This window comes from Hyaena hyaena, unplaced genomic scaffold (genome assembly GCF_003009895.1).
Source record: "Hyaena hyaena isolate Hyena2069 unplaced genomic scaffold, ASM300989v1 scaffold_198, whole genome shotgun sequence".
Taxonomy (NCBI): Eukaryota; Metazoa; Chordata; class Mammalia; order Carnivora; family Hyaenidae; genus Hyaena; species Hyaena hyaena.
Window position 1 is genome coordinate 1357632 of NW_024080829.1, and position 20764 is coordinate 1378395.

The following is a 20764-nucleotide window of genomic DNA, read 5'->3' on the forward strand; positions in this document are numbered from 1 at the left end:
TACACTTCTTGGTCCATGTTCCCATAGAGGGAAAAAGTGACTAAAGTCAACACTAAGATTAGAATAAACTGTTATAAAAATATATAACTGGTATTGAGGGGTTACATGCTTATATTACAAATGGTCATAAAGTGCCAGAGGAGATTTTCCCATTCAGGGTATTACTGCATCTGGAGAAATGAGACAAACTCCCTGCCATGTACTACCACACCCTAACCCACCCTAACCCTTTGGCAGGTTAGGATTTAGTGCCAGTGCTTCTACGTTCTGATGTCCCAAAAGTTCACTATATAGATGATGTTCTGGTGGTTAAGCCTGTCTCAATGATCGATGGCTCTGATGGTGACTATTATCTTCCTCTACCAGAAGTGGATGATATACCTGAACTAAATTCAGAACTTTGTTTGCCAAGTAGTTTCTCAACATTATTTAGACAGAGTCATAACACTTAATTCCTCTGAGAGCCAAACAAACAAATGTTGTCCCCTTAATAAGACTCTTATTCAGTATTGGAGGCAGTACATAATGCTACAAATGGCAGCTTCTAGATGTGAAAATGTACAAACACAGGAACCAGCATAACCTTGTTTCAATCTGACAGATCTTATACTTCTCTTAATGTCTGAGTAGCCTTGGATTTTACCATGTATAGCAATAAGGCTGCAACCAGTGAGTGACACTACCTATGTGACTTAATCAAATCACATAATGGTGATTCAAATCAGGTTTCACAACAAATCTTTAAGTACAGTGACCTCGCTCTGTTGGGATGTGCTTGTATATGGGGAAAATGGGCCACAGTAGGTCTCTCCATTAGGGATGGGGGATGTGTTTTGGCCATCTATTGCCTTGTGTAATTTTGTCAGTGACACTGAAGACCAACAACTCAGTCAAAGCTTCCTGGCATGGGTCATAATGTATGATACATTGATCTTACAGTACATTCAGGTTAATAAAAAGACCCCTCTCCCTTGGAATTTAAAATTGACTAAATTCAAGACCTTGGGGGGCATCACTGAGGTCAATACTACAGACAAGTTTCATCCTGCTGCTCAGAGTCTGACAGCAATCTTAGTTAACTGATATATAAAACTAAATAGATCTGGTATTGACTAAACAACCAGTCAGATTAATCGTACTAGCCAAAAGAGTGGTATTCATACATGAAAATTCAAGTTTGGCCAGGAGTATGTCAGGTTAAGGGGTGAGTACTGGAAGAGGTTATCCAGTATGGGCTCTGAGTGACCCTGCATATTTCTGCGTATGCCATGAATGCAAGGACCTGACCTATCTTTACCCAGTACATGTCTCTGGCATGTATTTACACTGAATAACCTTGAGGAATGAGGTAACAACTCCCCTTGGACCTTTAAAGAACAGGATTGTTTCTGTTTATTATAAAAGCAGAAGTCCCAAACTCAGTATTCCTTTTCTGCAACACAACCCACTGTGTATGCCATCTTCCATCTCTGATACAAACCAACAGGAAGCTCTGGTTACCATTTTTGTTTGTGAATAATAGGAGTGCTTTGTCTCTGTCCCAAGTGTCTCATGTATCTTGTAGCATACCATGAAATAGTAACAGGCTAACCTGTTAGCTTGTAAGTCTAGTGAAATCTCAGACCCTACAGTTATTGACAGACATCAGTAATTTCCTTCTTGGTAATAGCTGGCATCTTAGATACTATGATTTGGCAACTAGGAAATTTATTAGCATGATATATTACAAAAGATTATTTTCCAAAAGACTTAGCCAATAACACTACAAAAATAAAAAGCCTTCTGTTTCCTGTGAATTTATCTGTGTGTGTCCAAGTCCAGTAATAATTTCACTGTCTGTCTGAAGTACTAAAAGCACTAAATCCAAAGCTCGGCGCCATGCCTCAATCTTTGGTGTAACATTGTCATAAACACTTGGAATCTGTTCAAGTTTATTTGAAGTGCCTGAATTAAAAATTCCACTATTTAGTTTACTATATTCATTCAAGATGTAAGATGAAGGAGAGCCAGAGTCTGTAGCATTTTGTAGATGTTGTTGAATGACTGTGCTGGCTCCCAATTCTGATGAGTAATTGGCAGTGTTATACATGAGAGTTGAAAGGTATTTGTGCCATCCATTTGCCAGGTATTTCAGCACAGTTGATCTGTATAGTGTCAGAGATGAGGCCAGCCAAGAAGATGTATTATGAAGCCATCCTGAACAGACGTGGTTTCTTTTACTCAGCGATTGCTCTGCAAGAATTTGAAGATGGCTAAGACACAAAAATTCAACTGCACCACCTCCAAGAAAGACCTTTTGCTCTTTTAGAGCATAATATAGACGATAGGCACAAGTCCAGAACCTATCTTCTTTGGCTTGCATCTGTGCAGGCAGTGGGCTAGTGAGTACTACTGTAACCAAATTAATTCCTTCCGTTTTTATCATGATTGTCATTATGTTGATTCTATCTATGACATCTGAGGGAATACTTCTCCAGAAGTTCACACAGACCCCACTGCCCACACAGTTTTCATTCACTTGTGTAATGTAGGTCACCTGTACTGCTCCCGAAGCTTCTGCAAAAGCCTGCATCACACTGTTGTTCACTGACCCAATTACCAACCGCTTACTCTGTATGCACTTTTCAGTTAAGTATTCAGAAACATTTCCTCGTACCAAGACGAGGTTCACATCGAACTTGATTAATACCTGTAATACATTATTTGTCCACCGTTCTTCTGAGCTGTCTTGTTGAAACTTCACGCTTTCTAACAGTGTATTAATATTTGCAGCCTTATTAAATCCCAGGTGGCGATAATTCTCTGTGAGGTCACCCTCAATGAGAATAATCCGGATAGGCTGATTCTGCAATTCCTTGATCAGAGTAGTATTAGATATTGACACAACAGTGATATATCCTGGGCAGACACATGAAAAAGTTTCAGCTACACCGGGTAAACAGCAAGTGAAGATTCTTGAAATGTCAAACATAAATGGTACTGAACAGTTGCCTTGTTGCATACCTGAATTCTGATACTGCAGTCGAACTGCTTCATCTACTAATTTCATGCTGTTGTGATCTCCGTGACTCAAACCCATCTCCAACTCTACCAAATCATTACATCTGTAAGTATGGGGAGTAGCTGCACCACGTTGTTCTAGAAATCCCTCTGGTTTGTTTATCCACTGATTACTATCTGGCCTATTAAAATGCCTACTGTGGATTAGTATTGACTTTCTACAGTGGTTGTCTGCGAGCAGACTCTTTTTCAGAATTTGAGGATTTTGTAATATGTTTTTATTTGCTTCAACTTCAGCCTGAGGTCTAAAGAGTTTAGGTGATCCAACAGGTATCCCAGAAAGGTTGTAAATGGTCAATGATGGAGAGGCAACATCTTTAAGATCATGCTCTTTCAGTAAACCAGTATCTGAAGGGATTTGTAGAAAAGGACACAAATTGACACTACATGTGTCAAGTCCAGAAAATGTCTTTGTGTTGTCTACATGGTCAAATACATTGTGGATAGGTACTTGAAGGGAAACTACCTCTTCAATGCAAGAGTTCAAGCCTTCTGACATTATAGACACTATTAATGAAATAGGGACACCCAAATGAAGACATTCTTCAGCGGCACTGCTCCATGCACCAACAAGAAGCAAAAGGGTACTGGTTCCAGTTTTATATGTGCTATTTTGTGTTTGAACTGCTTCATTGAGAAGTTGTCCCACTGCGCTGGTTAAATCCAAACTTTCAAGAAGCCTTACTATTGAACTGATTAACATACTTTCATGACACTCTTCATCAATAATAAATTTAGATGATTTTACTGGGCCTAGGAGGGTTCTTCCTGTTCCTGAGAATGATGAAAGTTGCTGAAGTCCCACGTGCCTTCTTTTATTTATGACCCTGCAAGCCATCACCATGAATCATCATCTGCAAATAAAATAAAAACTTGGCACTTTATTCAGTGTAATTCATGGTTATAATTGCTCATAAAAGAAAAATAAGATATAGTCCCTGCCTTTGAGGAGTTTCTGATATATATAGTTTCCATGAAATATGGTCAGTGCAGTGACATGGTATTCTAATGATATTGAGATAAACGTATGGGCATGTAGGGAAGGAACACTTCATTCAATAGGGGAAATGGATCATGCAGGTAATAATCCTGGTAGTGTTTCCAGAAGAAGGCAGTGACTGAAATGAGTTTTGAAGAATAATCTGAAAGAGCAAATTAAAGGAGGTGGTAGTAAATGCACATATATGTGAAAAAACATAGTGTATTTGGGTAATACAAGTAGTTTAGTTTCATGGGAATATAAAGAAAATAGTGGGAAATGGGGGACGAAGTTATAGGAGAGAAAAGGATTGGAACATGAAGGGCATTATGTGACATGCCAAGCCTGACCCTATGATGGGAATCAATCACTGAAGTGTTTTAAGTAAGGAAGATTAAGAAACAGTTTGATGTAGAGTTTGCAAGCCTGTGCTCTCAATCTAGAAGTCTGGGTTTGAACTTGGCTCTAATGCTTACTAGCTATGTGTAGGCTTCATCAAATGATTTAACTACTCTACCCTGCTTTCACATCTGAAAAATGAGGACAATAGCACAAGCTACTTCATAAGGTTATCATAAGGAATAAATGAGTACAGTGCTTAGAACAGTGCCTGGCATATAATCCCTTCTGAATACTACTACTATGACTACCAGTGTTTTGGATATATTACCACTCTGAAAACAGCATAGGGAATGAACTAGATGGGTGCCTGATTGGAGGCAGAGAGGCCAGCTAAGCATCATCCTCAGATAAGGAATGTGGAAGAGGGATGCAGGTGAGAAGATGTACTTGGTTATTGGTTACAATGTAATGGGGGAAAATATTGCTTAAAGAGAAGTTCAAGAGCTATTAGGCTTTTTCCACATAATATTTCAAAATCCACATCTAAGACTAATAAAAAAGAAGAACTTACAAGAAAAAAACTTTATCCCAGTAAAAAAGAATTTTTTAACAAATACCCTTCAATTGAAAAGCTGTCTATAATAAAATGTCTTGTGAAATACAAGCTCTCAGTTAAAGGACTAGAACTGAAATTGTAAATAATATAAATTTCTCTTCTAATTCTAAGACCTTATAATTCTTTGAGTGATATTTTTTATCATGGTCTTTTTTTTTTTTTTAAGTGTTTTATTTATTTCTAGGAGAGAGAGAGAGAGAGACAGCGTGAGCAGGGGAGGGTCAGAGAGAGAGGGAGACACAGACTCTGAAATAGGCTCCAGGCTCTGAGCTGGCAGTCAGCACAGAGCCTGACACGGGGCTCGAACCCACGAACCGCGAGATCATGACCTAAGTGAAAGTCGGACGCTTAACCAATTAAGCCACCCAGGCGCCCCTATCACAATCTTTTAAATCCAAAATATCTAAAAGCAAACAATTTAGATTTTTGTTCTTCATTTGATAAATTTGTTTTTCTTTTTTTATAGCTTTTTAAAGTGATGTATGGTAATTAGGGTGATTTATTTATTTTATTATTATTATTTTTAACGTTTATTCATTTTTGAAAGACAGAGAGAGAGAGCACGCGCAGCGGTAGGGCAGAAAGAGAGGGAGACACAGAATGCCAAGCAGGCTCCAGGCTCTGAGCTGTCAGCACAGAGCCCAACACAGGGCTTAAACCCACAAATCATGAGATCATGACCTGAGCTGAGGTCAGACCCTTAACTGACTGAGACACCAGGTGTCCTGGCAGTTAGGATGATTTAAGTTTTATTTTTCATGTTTGTTTATTTTTGAGAGAGAGAGAAAGTGCGCAAGCAGGGTAGAGGCGAAGAGAGGCAGACAGAGAATCTGAAGCAGGCTCCAGACTCTGAACTGTCAGCAAGAGCCCTACATGGGCCTGGAACTCAGAAGCCATGAGATTATGACCTGAGCTGAAGTCAGACACTGATCTGACTGGGCCACCCAGGTGCCCCTGATAAATTTGTTTCTATAATACCTAGATTCATCCTTGAAGCTGAGGAACACCACTATCTGAGACACCATAAGATCAGGAGGAAGCCAAAATACAACTATTCCTCAAGAGTAGCTTCCTATAAGCTTTCAAGGACTAAGGAGAAAAGTGAGTACAGCATAGGAAAATGTATAATAAATTGTCTGAAATCAGGTACAAACGCTCTTTTGTGAAAATTTCAATTCTGTAAAATGAAAATAAAACTCTTGATACACTCAGACATAACCATAGATAGCATCAAAATACACTCCAGGACTCCAATACTCTAATCCTGAGACCCACTGTATCTTAAAATTATCTGATTTTACCATGTTTTTGCTGTCCTTTACCCCTCGCCCCCATATTATCAATTCTCTACTTACTCAGTTTAAATTCTAAATTCCTATTTGTCAATTAAAATCACTCCCTTGCACATATACCCTCAAAATCCTTATCCCTCTTTAGGTTCATCTTACTCACCTGCAAAGCAACAAATCTTGATGAAATCCAACTCTGTCTACTCCATGCTTACCCTGGTGCAGCTAAAAATAAACAGAAAAACACACACAACCATGCTGGTGTCATTTTAAACCTCAAGTGGCCCTTACTATTGTCTGACAATCTACTTCACTAATTCACTTATCTTTTTTTTCTTTTTATAAAAGATTACCACTTACTGGATTTTATTTTTAAAAGTTTTGCCTACCCCTGACTACAAAAGATATTCTTCTATATGTCTTCTAAAAATGGTATTGTTTTAATCTTTTTTTTTTTAAATTGAGGGGAACACATAACATAAACCATTTTAAAATGTACAATTCAGTGTCACTTAGTACATTCACAGTGTTGTATAATCACTACCTTTATCTAGTTCTAAAACATTTCCACCACCCCAAAAGAAAACCCTGTAGCCATTAAGTATTCTCTCCCTGTTCTCTCCCCTACCCTCTAGCAGCCAATCTGTTTTATGTCTCCATAGATTTACCTATTCTGGTTATTTCATATAAATAGAATCACACAATATTCTTTCACTTAGCATGTTTCTGAGGTTTATCCACACTGTGTTATGTATCAGTACTTCATTCTCTTAAGGGCTGAGTAATATTCTATTGTATGTATATATCATCTTGTTTGTTTATCTGTTGACAAACATTTTAATTGTTTCTACCTTTTGACTATTGTGAATTTGTGCTACTATCAACATTTGTGTACAAGGGTTTGAATATCAATTATTTGGGGTATATACCTAGGAGTGGTCACATGGTAATTCTGTTTAACTTTCTGAAGAACTGCCAAACTATCTTCTAAAGCAGCTAAACCATTTTACTTCTTTACCAGCAATAAATGAGGGTTTCAGTTTTTCTACATCCTTGTTGTCTTGATTTCCTAGGGCTGCTACACTAAATTACCAAAAACAGGGTGGCTTAAAACAATATATTTTTATTCTCTAATAGTTCTGGAGTCCAGAAGAAATCAAGGTGTCTGCAGGGCCATGATCCTTCTGAAGTCTCCAGAGAAGGCTCTTCCAGCTCCGAGATGCCTCCTGGAGGTCTATGGCTTTTAGTCATAAAACTCAAATATCTGCATCTATTTCACACGGCTTTCTTAAAGAGACACAAGTCATTGTATTTAGGGCCAACCCTAATCCACTATAACTTCATCTTAACTAACAATTTCTATAAAGAACCCATTTCCAAATAAAATCACATTCTGAGATTCTGGGTAGACATAAATTTTGGAGGGAACACTATTCAACCCAGTATGCTTACCAATACAAATATTCCATTTTTTTGTTTTGTTTTTTAAATAGACATATTAGTGGATATGAAGTGATGTTTCATTCTGATTTTGACGTGCATTTCTCTAATGACCAATGATGTTGAGCATCTTTTCATACTGGTTGGCCATTTGCGTATCTTCATTGGAGAAATATCTATTCCAATCTTTTGCCCATTTTAAACTTGGGTTGTCTTGTTGTTGAACTGTAAGAATTCTTTATATATTCTGGAAACTAGAACCTTATCAAAATATAACTTAGAAACATTTTCTCTCTTTCTGTGTTGTATTTTCTACTTTTTTGATAATGTACATTGTTGCATAAAAGTTTTCCATTTTAATGAAGCCTAATTTGCCTATTTTTTCTTTTGTTGCTCCTGCTCTTGTGGTGTCATATCTAAGAATCTATGGCCAAATCCAAAATCACATTTATCTGACCCAGTGTATTCTTCAAAGAGTTTTACAGTTTTATGTCTTATATTAAGTTCATTGATACATTTGATTTTTGTATATGGGTGAAATAGGGGTCCAACTTCATTCTTTTGCATTTGGGATGTCAAATTGTCCCAGCACCATTTGTTGAAAGACTATTCTTTCCCCATTGAGTGGTTTTGGTATCTTTGTCAAAAATCAATTGGCAACAGATTTTGGGGTTTATTTATGGACTCTCAATTATATCTGATTGGTCTATTGGTTCATCCTTAAGCCAGGAACACACTTTTTTGATTGCTGTAGCTTTGTGGTAAGTTTTGAAGCAAGGGAGTGTGAAAGTCCAACTTTGTTCTTTTTGTTTTAGCTTTTATATTTGTGTTTATAATTCATTTTAAACTGATTTTTGTAAATGGTGTGAGGCAGGGGTCATTTTGTTCCCTCCTGGATATCCAGTTACTCCAGAATAATTCGTTGAAAAGACAAGCTTAAAAAAGACTGGCTTTTTGCTTGTTTTTCATTTCTAACATGCTTTGAGAGCTTATTAAGTATGAGGTAGTACACATGCATTATGTGAAATAGTTCTCACAATATAATGAAGTACAAAAAGCCTATTAAAATGAAAAAATAGTTAAGTAATTTACAAGATCTTACAGCTAGTAAGAGGTAAGTTATGAACTAAAACCAAGATTTGTGTAAAGCCAAAGACCCATACTATTAAGTACTGTACATTACTGCCTTCTGGCTGCCCCTTGAGCCAACATGATAGCAATCCCACCTCTCTTCTGTAGAATCTTCCATTGCATTTCCCACTTTCAAAGTTTCTTGCCTTCTTCTAAGCCTGTTCATGCCCTTAATGTGGGTATGCTCTTTCTTCCCCAAGCATCAGAGTCTTTGTTATGGTTTCCTCTCTATGAACACTTTTTTGCAATCCATTTTTTTAAATGTTTATTTATTTTTGAGAGTGAAAGAAAAAGTATGAGCAGGGGAGGGGCAGAGAGAAAGGGGGACAGAAGATCCGAAGCAGGCTCTGCAATGACAGCAGAAAGCACGATATGGGGCTCAAACTCCCGACTCTTGAGATCATGACCTGAGCTGAAGTAGGATGCTTAACCCACTGAGCCACTCCTGCGCCCCCTCTACACTATGTTTAAATCACAAGATATTATTATATGAATGGAAAAGTTACAGAGAATTTAGAGCAAAAGGAAAAAGCAATGGGTTATTTCAAACTTACTCAAACTTTCTTCTTTTAATTTTTTTTTAAGCATTTATTTATTTTTGAGACAGAGACAAGCAGGGAAGGGGCAGAGAGAGAGAGATGGAGACACAGAATCAGAAGCAAGCTCCAGGCTCTGAGCTGTCAGCACAGAGCCTGATGTGGGACTCAAAACTCGTGGACTGTGAGATCATGACCTCGGTAGAAGTCGGACGCTTAAACAGCTGAGCCACCCAGGTGCCCCTAAAACTTACTCAAACTTTCAAAGTCTATATTTAATTTCTGTGAACAAGGTTTTCCCAGGGAAGACATGAAATTACTTAAACAAAACTAATATACAGACAAAAAGTTACATAAAACTGATAAAAAAAATATTCAATTATTTCACTTACATCTAGAATCTAAAACAACAACAACAAAACAAAGCAGAAACTAATCCATAAATACAGAGAACAAACTGGTGGTTGCTGGAGGGAAGGGGTACAGGGAATAGGTAAAGAGGGGTGAAAGGAAGTGGGAAGTACAGGCTTCCAATTATAGAAAGAATAAGTCACAGGGATGAAAGTACAACATAAAGAATATAGTCAATGGTACTGTAAGAGCGTTGTATGGCGACAGATGATAGCTCCATTTGTGATGAGCAAAGCATAACATATAGAGTTGTGGAATCACTATGCTATATATCTGAAACTAATGTAACACTGTGTGTCAACTCTATTCAGTAAAATATTAATAAACAAACAAATAAATAAATAAATACATATTTGAGAGAAATTCTGTTTCAGCATTTGAAGACTCTATTCCAAGTTTAAGCAGCAATTAAAAAAGAAAGTCTTAGCAGTCCTAGGTTTAGAAAAGCTTCTAAGTAATTATTTTGGAGAGATTAGTTAATTCACATAAAATACAAACTTATTTTTTATAATAAAAATCCCTTATCTCCTAAAAAGTGGAGTATAAAAAGGACAAACACAGTGAAGTGGATGGTGAAATAGATAATCTCAAAGACAAAAACACCTCTGGTAACTATTCTTGGCATTGAATCAACACACTCTGCTTCTTGTTCCGCAATACATCAGCACCACTGTTTTCCACAAACAGTTGTCTGTTTTATTATTGAGATCCCTAACAACTTTACTTGCCAGCTTAATATTTCTTTAACTTTTTAAAGCTTTAATAGAAGCAGAGTCACACTACTTCACTGGGTTTTGACATGTGAAGCAGCTTTCTTTTCCTTTTATCATGCCTAGTCTTATCTAAGGTATTTGTTTTAGAATACTAAGACATGCAATGCTTTTCAGGAGCTGAATTTTTAAAAATACTATTATTTTCTGACTGGCATGATTAACTTCTTTCATCATCAAAAGTTATAGTTTGCGTATCTCGTCTATTCCCAATACAGCAGTCTAATCATGATTCCATTACTTAAAAACCTTCAACTTGGAACATAAAGGTCTTTGCTCCTTTGTCTTACACAGGACCCCCTTTAAACAATTAACTCAGATCCTTTCACTCCTCTGTTCAAAATCCTGCAACACTTTCCTATTTCACTAGGAAAGAAAACAAAGGTCTTTAAGCCCTAATAATCTGCACTCCTCCCTCTTACCTCTCTTTGTTTCTTACTATGCTATCTCTATCCCTTGAGCACTGGGCTCTGGCCTCCTTTCTGTTCCTGGAACATACAAGGCAAGCTCCTTAACTTAGAGTTTCTGTTCTAGTTGTTCTCACTTTCTGGTATGCTCTTCCCAGAGAAATCTATTGCCTCCCTACCTCGAAGTATTTACTCAACTTCCCCTTTTCAAGGAGGCCTACCCTTGGGCACCGTATTTAACACCACAAACTCCTCTTTTCCCTCTTAAGTGTAGAATCCCCTTTAATTGTTTGGATTAACTTTAGCTACTTGGATTCCCTTTAATGCTCTACTTCCTTTTTTTCCATAACACTTATCACCTTATAAAATAGTACACAGTTTAATATCTATTTATTATTTATCAACTATCTCCTTCCATTGGAATGTGATTCCCAAGAGGACAATTTTAGTCACTGAGGTATCCCATATACCAAAAATATTGTCTGACATACTGTAGACACTCAAGAACTATCTGGTGAGCAAATGAAGAAATGGCTTTCACCATATTTGCTATCTTAACTTTTAAGTACAAAATTGACAAGATTAAACAGATGTTGCTGTCAGTATTCCCCCACCACAAATTTAAGTTTCAATCACCTTTAGAGTTGATGTGATTCCTATAGGGCCCTGTCTTAGGTGAGATACTGTAATTCCAAAATGGTACCTCCTTCATATGGTTGTCAGAATTATCTCTGAAAAACACAAACCTAATCAAAGTAGTCCGTTGCTTAAAAACATCTATTTATCTTAGAAAATGAAATCTTTACTCTCAAGCTTGACATAAGTGTCCCATAACTGGACCTCAGTGTAATTTATGACTCATTTTCTACCCTTCTTTATAAATTCTATGATCTTGCCACACTAGAACATATATTTATTTTCATTTTTATATACATGCTATATTCAGATTTGAATATCCTACCCTTAATTCACCTTGGCAAATGCTATGTATCTTTCATGACCTAAGGCGAATGCCACATTTTTGATATAACCTTCCCCAATGCCTGGAAGTAGTGCCTCCTTCCTGTGCTCAAGCACTTTCTACACACATCTATTAAAGCACTTAGCACCGTGAATTTCAAATTCTGTATTTGTGTCTGTGCCTTTCTCCCCCACTAATCTTAGGTTCCTTGCCTTTATTTTTCTTTTCACTCTACATTCAGTTCCTTTCAAACTCACCCACCCAATAGCTGGCACAGTACATGTGGAAAGTATTAAATAATTATAGGTTTAGTTAAGAGTGCCAATGGATTTAATATTTTCTTAGACTAATTATTATTACTATTATTGTTTTATAATACAATTACATTAGTAATAGCTACTTTTCAAGACTAAGTACTTCCTACCCAAGACCTAGAAATTGCAATCTGAGCCTATAATCTAAAAATCATTTTTACTAGAAGTTAATTTCCCAAATATAAGAACCTAAATCATAAAGTGATATAAAAGTAGGTAAACATATTACATCAGCCTTTTAATTGCCATAAGATCAAACTTTCTGTAGGTTAGAATTTGGTTCTATATATTTGGTCACTATTCATTTCTGGGCCTCAGAAATCCTCTTAATGTTAACAGAAAAGATGAAGTGAATGTCCTTGAAACTGATCAAGAGGAACTTTCCCAGTGAGACTAATGGCCTGAAAAATCAATACACAGTTAACCCTTAAACACTGGGAGTTAGGGGCCCCCAACCACTGCACAATTGAAAATCGAAATATAACTCTTGACTCACCTGAAACTTAACTACTAATAGCCTACTGTTGTTTGGAAGCCTTACCAGTAACATAAGCAATCGATTAACACATATTTCATATGTCATGTGTATTATATACTGTATTTTTACAATAATACCTTTTTCTTAAAATGTTTTCAGATCTCTAGGCTACGAGGTTCAACCGGGAGTCTTTTCAAATAGTGGAAAATCTCCAAAAAAAATCTATGTATAAGTGGACCCACACGGTTCAAATCCATGTTGTTCAAGGGTTAGCTGTATTATAATAAGTGAATGAGTATTTTTACTTAGTTCACAAAATATCTTGAGCTTGCCTCTTTTTAATTCCCACTGGAACAACTTTATACAGAAAAAAAAACCTTCTAATATTAGAATAACCGTACCTATTTTCCAGAATCCTAGTGAATTGTTTATCTATGATTATAAAGCTTGGGTGTCTGATTGGGATATAATGTGAACCAGACAGGATGATGGTTTCGGAAAACATGCCATACTTCTACTTACTACAGTATGAACAGTGATTTGGGAGACTTCTTCAAGAATGTACTTTGCACAGTTTTTTGCCCTACCTTCAAGGAGTAAGTGGGAGAAAGGAAAAAAAAATCTAAGCAAAAGTTAATGTTCTTCCTGAATCCACTTACTGCTGGAGAATCCAGTATGATTTTTGGAAAATAAAGTACTTACTCCACAAAAGGTACTGCAGGAGGCATAAAAAGAATCCTGATGTGTAAGCAATTAGGGTTTTAGGTTTTAAGGGGCTATCACCTCTTCATTCCAACCAGGAAGTCAGAGGTCCACCTCATTCTTTCCCACCTTTAAGCTGGTCCCTGACCAGATTCATGATTGGGCAAACAGCAAGTCAGGCCCTCTGGACAAGAATGTGCCTCAGCAGTTATGGGCTTCTAAATCTCGGCAGTTACTGAGTCTATTGGATTATCAAGCTACCTGTATCTGACTCATGACTGTGGATCTATGCTGGAGATGTCTGGAAAGCAGGCCAAATCTCGGGATTCAACCATTGGAATGGCGGAGGGTGGAGGTGGGCGGTAGATGTCAGACAGTAATTATGTGTGGGGCCACAGTCCTGCCAGGCGAATGAATACTACAATACAGGTAAAAACCATTTTCTATGTGGTGAGGCTTGGTGCATCACAACACCCATTCCCGCTTCCTTCCAGTCCCCATCCCCACCTCCTTCCAGCTATACCCCTACCGCGCCAGAATCTCTCCGAACCAGAGGGAAATGCTCAAGGCCAATCCCCAAGCACTATGGGGGTTGAGAAATATCGAGCGGCGTATGGAAAGGGCAGTCCTCTCCACTTCTGGCAACCCCAGCCGGATGGTAAACCCAAAGTGGACCAATTCACCCGACCCGCCAGGCCCTGGATTCTCGTTCTTAACCCCGGGCACGAAGAGGTCAAAAAAGCAAATAAGGGCTCTCCACGTCTGCACTGAAGACTTAGCAGTCAGTAGAAGCACCTCGTTACTAACCTCGTTCTTTTCTCCATCTTCATGTGAGGCTCCAGTCCCCGGCTTTCCACCGCCAGACGCGGTTCTGGCTGGCCCTTGGACACCAAAGCGCCGGGGAGAAGACGCCCCCTTCCCCGCCCGCATTTTGCGCATGTGCGAAGCGGGGCAGCCGGCTGGCTGGGTGGGGCTGGTCGCTAAGAAACCAGAGGAAAAGTTCTGCTTAAGGGTTGGCTGGGAAAGGCAGAGCGTTATCTTATTGGTAGAGAGTAGAGAGAATGGGTTGGCCTAAAGATCCTTCTTTTCTGACTATTGGGTGGAACTACTGTCAATCAGTAGGCCACTCTGGGCGGGGCTGCTCGTGAGGCCAGCCAGAGCGGCCTTAGCAACGATTTCTGAACTGTGAAGGCTGCCGTTGGGCTGAGCTGCCGGCGGCTGAGATCAGGAGGTCCAGGCTGAGGGCACCAGTTGGTGACATGGTGAGTGTGAAGCTGTAACCGCTTGCTGGGCCAGGGCTGGTGCTGAAGTTTCTCTCCGGATAAAAAAAAGGAATTGTGTTTGGTATATGAAATACATTATTCGCCTACCTGATCCTCGAGTGTCGTTTAGTAACCCCTCCTCTCGTGATCAAATGGAAGCACATTGCCCAAGGCTCTTAGGGACACAGGAGCGGCTCTCCTGTTTATCCCCGCCAGCCGCTAATACCAGCACTCTGCTATAGGTTCCATGATGAAAATAGAAACCACTAGCCAGAAAGGAATTGAATACAGAGAAAAAGAAACTTAAAAGTCTGTTGGAGGGTCTAGGGCTCTAGGAAAAGAGGTCCTGACCTCCGAAAAAGTGACTGGCCAGGGTAGCTACGAACTCTGCCACTGGTGGGAAGGTGAAGGTTGTGAAGGGTGAACTGTGGAGTTAGGGACCACACCAGTGTCTTCGCTGTCCAGGGATCAAGAATCTGCCGCTACCACAGCGAACCCACGGAAACTAGTGACTAGGTGCACAGGAGCGCGGAGTCCAGTTGCCGTCTCTGCTGCTACGGCTTCCTAACCCAAAGATGGGGAGACAAGATATTGAAATAAGGCTGCGGAACAACAGCAGGCAGATGACCTCCACTTTGCCTGGATACTGATAATTGGCCTAACATTTATTCTTATACAGATCACTGGAGTAGTTTTTCACCTGGAAGATGTAGTTTTTCACTTCGTAGCCTCTGCAATACAGAAAAGTAGGCTAAAAGGTGGGAAAGGATATCACGTTTCAGTTAAGCATATCCCACAAAATAAATCTTATTAAGGCCTAGGTAAAAGGTATGCCTTAAACACTTATTTTCAGATATACCAAGTAAGACCAGCCTATTCTGTCATAACATCTTATGTTATAGCATGCCTGCCTTTGCCTCTTTCTCTCAAAAGGTACTAGGTTGAAGGAAAAACAAGTGGTAAAAAGAACCATCAGGCTTTCCACCAAGATATTAATAACTAATAGCATAAATGTTAGCAAAGGGAAAAGGTGGAGATTGGTGATGGTCATTATGTACTAGGGAATAGGGTTCTTGAACATGCTTATTTAATTTATCATCAATTATTCTGGTTCTGGTAACTTTTCCTGTTATGTAGCTTTACATGCACATGTGTATTTATTACAGGCATCCACAAGTTCAGACCAATGGAAGAAAAGAGCAGCAAAACTTGAATTGAATGAAACCCAAAAGCAAGAAATTAAAGAGGCCTTTGATTTATTTGATGTTGATGGGTCTGGAACCATAGATGTGAAAGAATTGAAGGTTTTGAAATGACTTCTAACTCTAAAACATTTTAAAAACAAATCTTTCAATCTCTAACAGCAGCCTTCTATAGATTTTAAATTTCTTTTTATTTTTGAAAGAGAACAGAGCATGAGTGGGGGAGGGGCAGAGAGAGAGAAAGAGAGAGACAGAATCTGAAGCAGGCTTCAGGGTCTGAGCTGCCTGCACAGAACCGGATGCGGGGCTCGAACCCAAAACCGTGAGATCATGACCTGAGCCAAGGTCAGACACTTAACTGACTGAGCCACCCAGGTGCCCCAACAGTAGCCTTCTAAAAGCTTGGTATAAAGTCTCTTTATTGTGGACACCTACACCATCAGTATATGTACCTGCCCCATAATAACAAAATGATATCTATTCTCATTTTATGAATGAGTACAGCAAAAACTCAAGGTGTAACAGTAGTAACATATCCTATGGCACAATGGGATTGGAACCTAGGCCTGCTGAACTGACTTGCTAGGTTTATGCCTAGTCCATAGTAAAAAGGAGAAAATCTAGTAATAGGTAATTTAAAAGCTAGGAATGAGATTGTGGCATATTATTATTATTTATTTGATTTCTATTTCAGATTGCAATGCAAGCCTTAGGATTTGAACCAAAGAAAGAAGAAATTAAAAAAATGATAGCTGAAATCGACAAAGAAGGAATTGGCACCATTAGTTTCGAAGATTTTTTGGCCATAATGACTGTAAAAATGGTATAGTAGTGATTTTGTTTTTCAAAGAAATACAAGCAATAACCTTCTAATTATTACTATCATTATTATTATTATTATTATTATTATTATTTTTGGCTGGAGCAATCAAAGAATTGGAACTAGGTCTTTAAAAATAGGTGGGATTTAGATAGAGAGGAATAGCAAGATTAAAGACGTTTTCAGGGTAGTAATGAAGACTGTCCAGTGTGGAGAAGGTTATTAGGAAATAATAAGGATAAATGGCTGGATGGAGAAAATGAGGTCAGCATTTTGAAGACTTGAATTCAGCAAACTACTCTTGAGTGCCTATTTTTGCCAGGCACTATTCTAGAGAGCATTGGATGAGACGATCTCCCTGTTAGAGCTTACATTTTTGGTAATTGATATCAATTACTGATAGATGTCCATTATTTTTATCACCCTTGCTTCTTCCACTTGAACAAATTCTGAATTTAAATAACCTGAGAGCAGATGTGAGATTGGAATAATTGTTAAAAGCTAGAACAGTAAGTAAACTCAGCTACCTGGCACATTGCTGCTCTAGACCTCAAACACCCATTAAGTCCAATTTGATAAATAAATGAAAGATCTAATGACATTTAGTTGTTTCTGTTTTTAAAGAGTGAAAAAGAAGAAATATTGAAGGCTTTCAAATTATTTGATGATGATGATACTGGAAGCATAACACTAAACGATATCAAGAGAGTTGCTAAGGAACTAGGGGAAAATTTAACAGATGATGAACTTCAGGTAAATTTTACTTATTTTTATAATTTACATTTATAATTTATATACAATTATAATTTATATATTATAATTTACAGTTATATTCTTTAGATGGACTCAGATACATTCAAAATAAAATTTGTATATATATTTGAGTATTGTATCATTCACTTTTAATGATTTCACATACCATATTTACATTTTGTTTTACAGGAAATGCTTGATGAAGCTGATCGTGATAGGGATGGAGAAATAAATGAGGAAGAATTTTTGAGAATGATGAAAAAGACCACTCTTTATTAATACTTTTTAAAATTCATTCTGTAAAGTTAATAACTTTGTATTTGTTATACAGTTCCATAATATCTGAATGTATTCATTTTCAATTTTTAGTTTATTTGCACAGATTGGTGACTTGATGTATAATCCATCCAAGAAGTTAGGCTTCTATCAACATGTTGTTAAACATCTATAGCATCAAGAAAGACAATATAATGATTTCTGTGAACCGTGAATCCAAAACCAGTATTAATTCCAACTGCTATTTTTGGACTCCCAGGGTCTAAAGACTTAGAATTTTTTCAAGTTTAATGAAACTGAGCCCACATCCAAATGAATTTGGCAAACAAACAATTACTTTCCCTATTATTTTCCTTTGTGTAACTCTTTAAAAACTGATAAATATTTGCTTTTTAATCAGTTATTCAGATATGTAAAGTATTAAATAAAATTGCCTAGCAAATACTTTATTTGCTAGTTTTCTTCTTATAAAGAAATTCAAAGCACTTATACTACCCAGATTTTCCTGTAAGTTTGACCCTGCAAGTGAGCATTTAATGACTCTGTCTTGGGCCGTGGTAGGGATTTTACATGTTATCTCAGTTAATATGTTACAACTTGGAAGCTGGTGGTATTAGCTCCATTTTACTACATACAAGAAAACTAAAGCTCAGAGAAATTTAAACATTGCTCAATTGCTCATAGATAATAAAACATGGATTGTAAATCTTGTATCCTTATGCTTCATTATGCAGCTTCGCTATGGATAAAAACTCTCAGGATAAGTATATATTTTCTAACTCATTTAATATTTTGACTCTTGTAATTTAACTTTGTTTCCTATGAAAGAGCCAATCTATTGACAAAGGCAGTCTCAAGATACAGTCTTTTGATTTCCCACTGGGTCACACAAGACTGGGCCTGGGGCCCAGTACACTTCTTTACCAAGAGACAGAGTCTCTATAGCTTGTGCTGGAATTGTCTGAATATCTTTCCACTTCAGACTCAATGTGTGCTTTTTTCTGCTTAAGCATTGTGTATAATATAGTGCCTGTATATGTAATATGACACCTGGCCAACTCCACTTTGAAAAGAGGATGTACCCTTTGGCAGGGGGTGGGGTCCTTCTGCTGTGCAACAAGATGGGTTGGTACAGGCCAGTTGCCCTATATTGGCTTCTGGGAGGGACCACTTGGCCATGGAAAACTGACATACACTACTGAAACTGATACTGCTTGGTCTTTTCTCTATATGAGTAAAGAATTGTTCCACCAAGTAGCTGACTGCATTCTGTTTTCTTTGGCAACTAAACTGATACCAAGATGCACTGGCAGAAGCTCTCAGATTTCTGTTCCTGATAAAGGCAACAGGTGCCACTTGCTGGACACCAACTCTTCCTAAACTTAAGTAATGGTTTTTGGAGCAAGAAAGGCTTGCAGAAAATATAACTTTAATTGTCCCACTTAGTTCATTTTTAGTTCAACTGAAATGAAGACTCGAGTCTGTCAACACAGGATTTTTTTTTTAATTGAAGCTGGAATGGCATATATATGCTTATGCGCATTATGCGCATCCTGTGTTCCACAGGATCTTTAATTCATAATTAGCATTTCCTGCTCAAGAAAAATATAACTAATAAACATGCTTCATAAGTGAAAATTATGGCCTTCAAGTTGTTAAATGATTTATATTTTTAAGTGGGTAATACACTTAAAAATTATATGCATGAACAAGTTCTAAGAGTTCTAAATAGAAGTCTCCTCATCAATCCCCAGTTCTCTCCAAACAGAATGTCCTTTATCACTACAACATTGTATGGAAGTGTTAGCCAGTACATTAAAGCAAGAAGCAGAAAACAAAGAAACCAGAAAGGAGGAAATAAAATTCTTTCCATTTGCAGATGACATTATATTTATACATACTCAAAAGAATTTAGAGATTGCTGGATGCAAGTTGTTAGGCAAATACAAATAGAAACGGAATTATATTTTTATAAACCAGGTATGAATAATTAGAAAGTGAAATTTAAGAGACGATTAATAGTATTAAAAATATAAAAATCTTATGACTGAATCTAATGAAGACATACAGGTCTTCAACATCAAAACTATGAAAGAGTACTGAGAGAGATTAAAGAAGACTTAAATAAATGGAAGAATATTATGTTCATGGACTGGAAGACTCAGTATTATACAGATGTCAATTCTCCTTTTATTGATCTGTAGCTATAGTGCAATCAAAATCCTAACCTATGTGAAACTTGACAAGCTAATTCTAAAATTTATGTGGAAATCCAAGGGGCTGATACTCAAAGAACAAGGTGAGAGGCCAGCTTACGTGACTATCAAGAATTATTATAGAGTCATAGTAGTTAAAACAGTGTGATGTTGGGGCACCTGGGTGGCTCAGTCAGTTGAACTAACGGCTCTTGGTTTAGGCTCAGGTCATGATTTCACAGTTTGTGAGTTTGAGCACCACATCAGGTTCTGTGCTGGCAGTGCGAAGCCTGCTTGGGATTCTCCCCCTCCTCTGCTCATGCTGACTCTATCTCTCTCAAAATAAATAAACTTAAACAAAATAGTGTGGTGGTCAAGAGGATAGACTAATTGACAAATGGAATAGAACAGAAAGTCCTGAAACACACTCATATGTATATGCCACTGATTTAAGACACAGGTAACTGCAGTGGGACATCTCCATTATAATAAATTGTTCCTAGTCAACAGGATATCTAAAAAGAATAAAAGAAAACATGATCCCAACCTCATACTATACATAAAAATTAATTCTAAATTATTGTTGATCAAGACATGAAAGGTAAGAATATATCATCATGACCTTGGGGTCAGGTTCCTAATTAGGACACACAAAAACCATTATCTTTAAGGGAAAACATTTGATAAAGTGTACTATATTATAAGTAAGAACTTATCTTAATGAAAGGAGAGAATGAGACATATGCTATTAATTGGAAAAAGATATTTTCAATAAATATGCCTGACTAAATACTTATATGGAGAATATACAACTTGAATA

At 37.5% G+C, this 20764-nt stretch overlaps 2 protein-coding genes across 3 annotated transcripts; one reads left to right on the forward strand and one right to left on the reverse strand.

Annotated features, from left to right (window-relative positions):
• Positions 1-1690: 1690 nt before the first annotated feature.
• BBS12 (Bardet-Biedl syndrome 12) lies at positions 1691-14369 on the reverse strand. 2 transcript variants are annotated; one of them, XM_039241619.1, is made up of 3 exons: positions 14244-14369; positions 6450-6511; positions 1691-3914 (listed from the first exon to the last, which is right to left on the reverse strand). In XM_039241619.1, exon 3 carries the CDS (start codon positions 3902-3904, stop codon positions 1763-1765), a length of 2142 nt encoding a protein of 713 aa, XP_039097550.1. In that variant the 5' UTR covers positions 3905-3914; positions 6450-6511; positions 14244-14369; the 3' UTR covers positions 1691-1762. The 2 variants fall into 2 exon arrangements, with proteins under 2 accessions (XP_039097550.1, XP_039097551.1); XM_039241620.1 differs by lacking the exon at positions 6450-6511.
• Positions 14370-14564: 195 nt separating this feature from the next.
• On the forward strand, positions 14565-18460 carry LOC120238027 (centrin-4-like). Its single transcript, XM_039241603.1, has 5 exons — positions 14565-14698; positions 15865-16002; positions 16595-16723; positions 17345-17473; positions 17663-18460. The coding sequence occupies exons 1-5, from the start codon at positions 14696-14698 to the stop codon at positions 17750-17752; spliced, it is 489 nt and encodes a 162-aa protein (XP_039097534.1). The 5' UTR covers positions 14565-14695; the 3' UTR covers positions 17753-18460.
• The last annotated feature ends 2304 nt before the right edge of the window (positions 18461-20764 follow it).

Bases quoted from the DNA above. Each gene is read 5' to 3' on its own strand.
- LOC120238027 (XM_039241603.1), top strand. The intron at 16,003-16,594 runs GTTTTGAAATGA...TTTCTATTTCAG, and splicing joins TAGATGTGAAAGAATTGAAG to ATTGCAATGCAAGCCTTAGG. The intron at 17,474-17,662 runs GTAAATTTTACT...TTTGTTTTACAG, and splicing joins TAACAGATGATGAACTTCAG to GAAATGCTTGATGAAGCTGA.
- BBS12 (XM_039241620.1), bottom strand. From the start codon at position 3,904: ATGGTGATGGCTTGCAGGGTCATAAATAAAAGAAGGCACGTGGGACTT.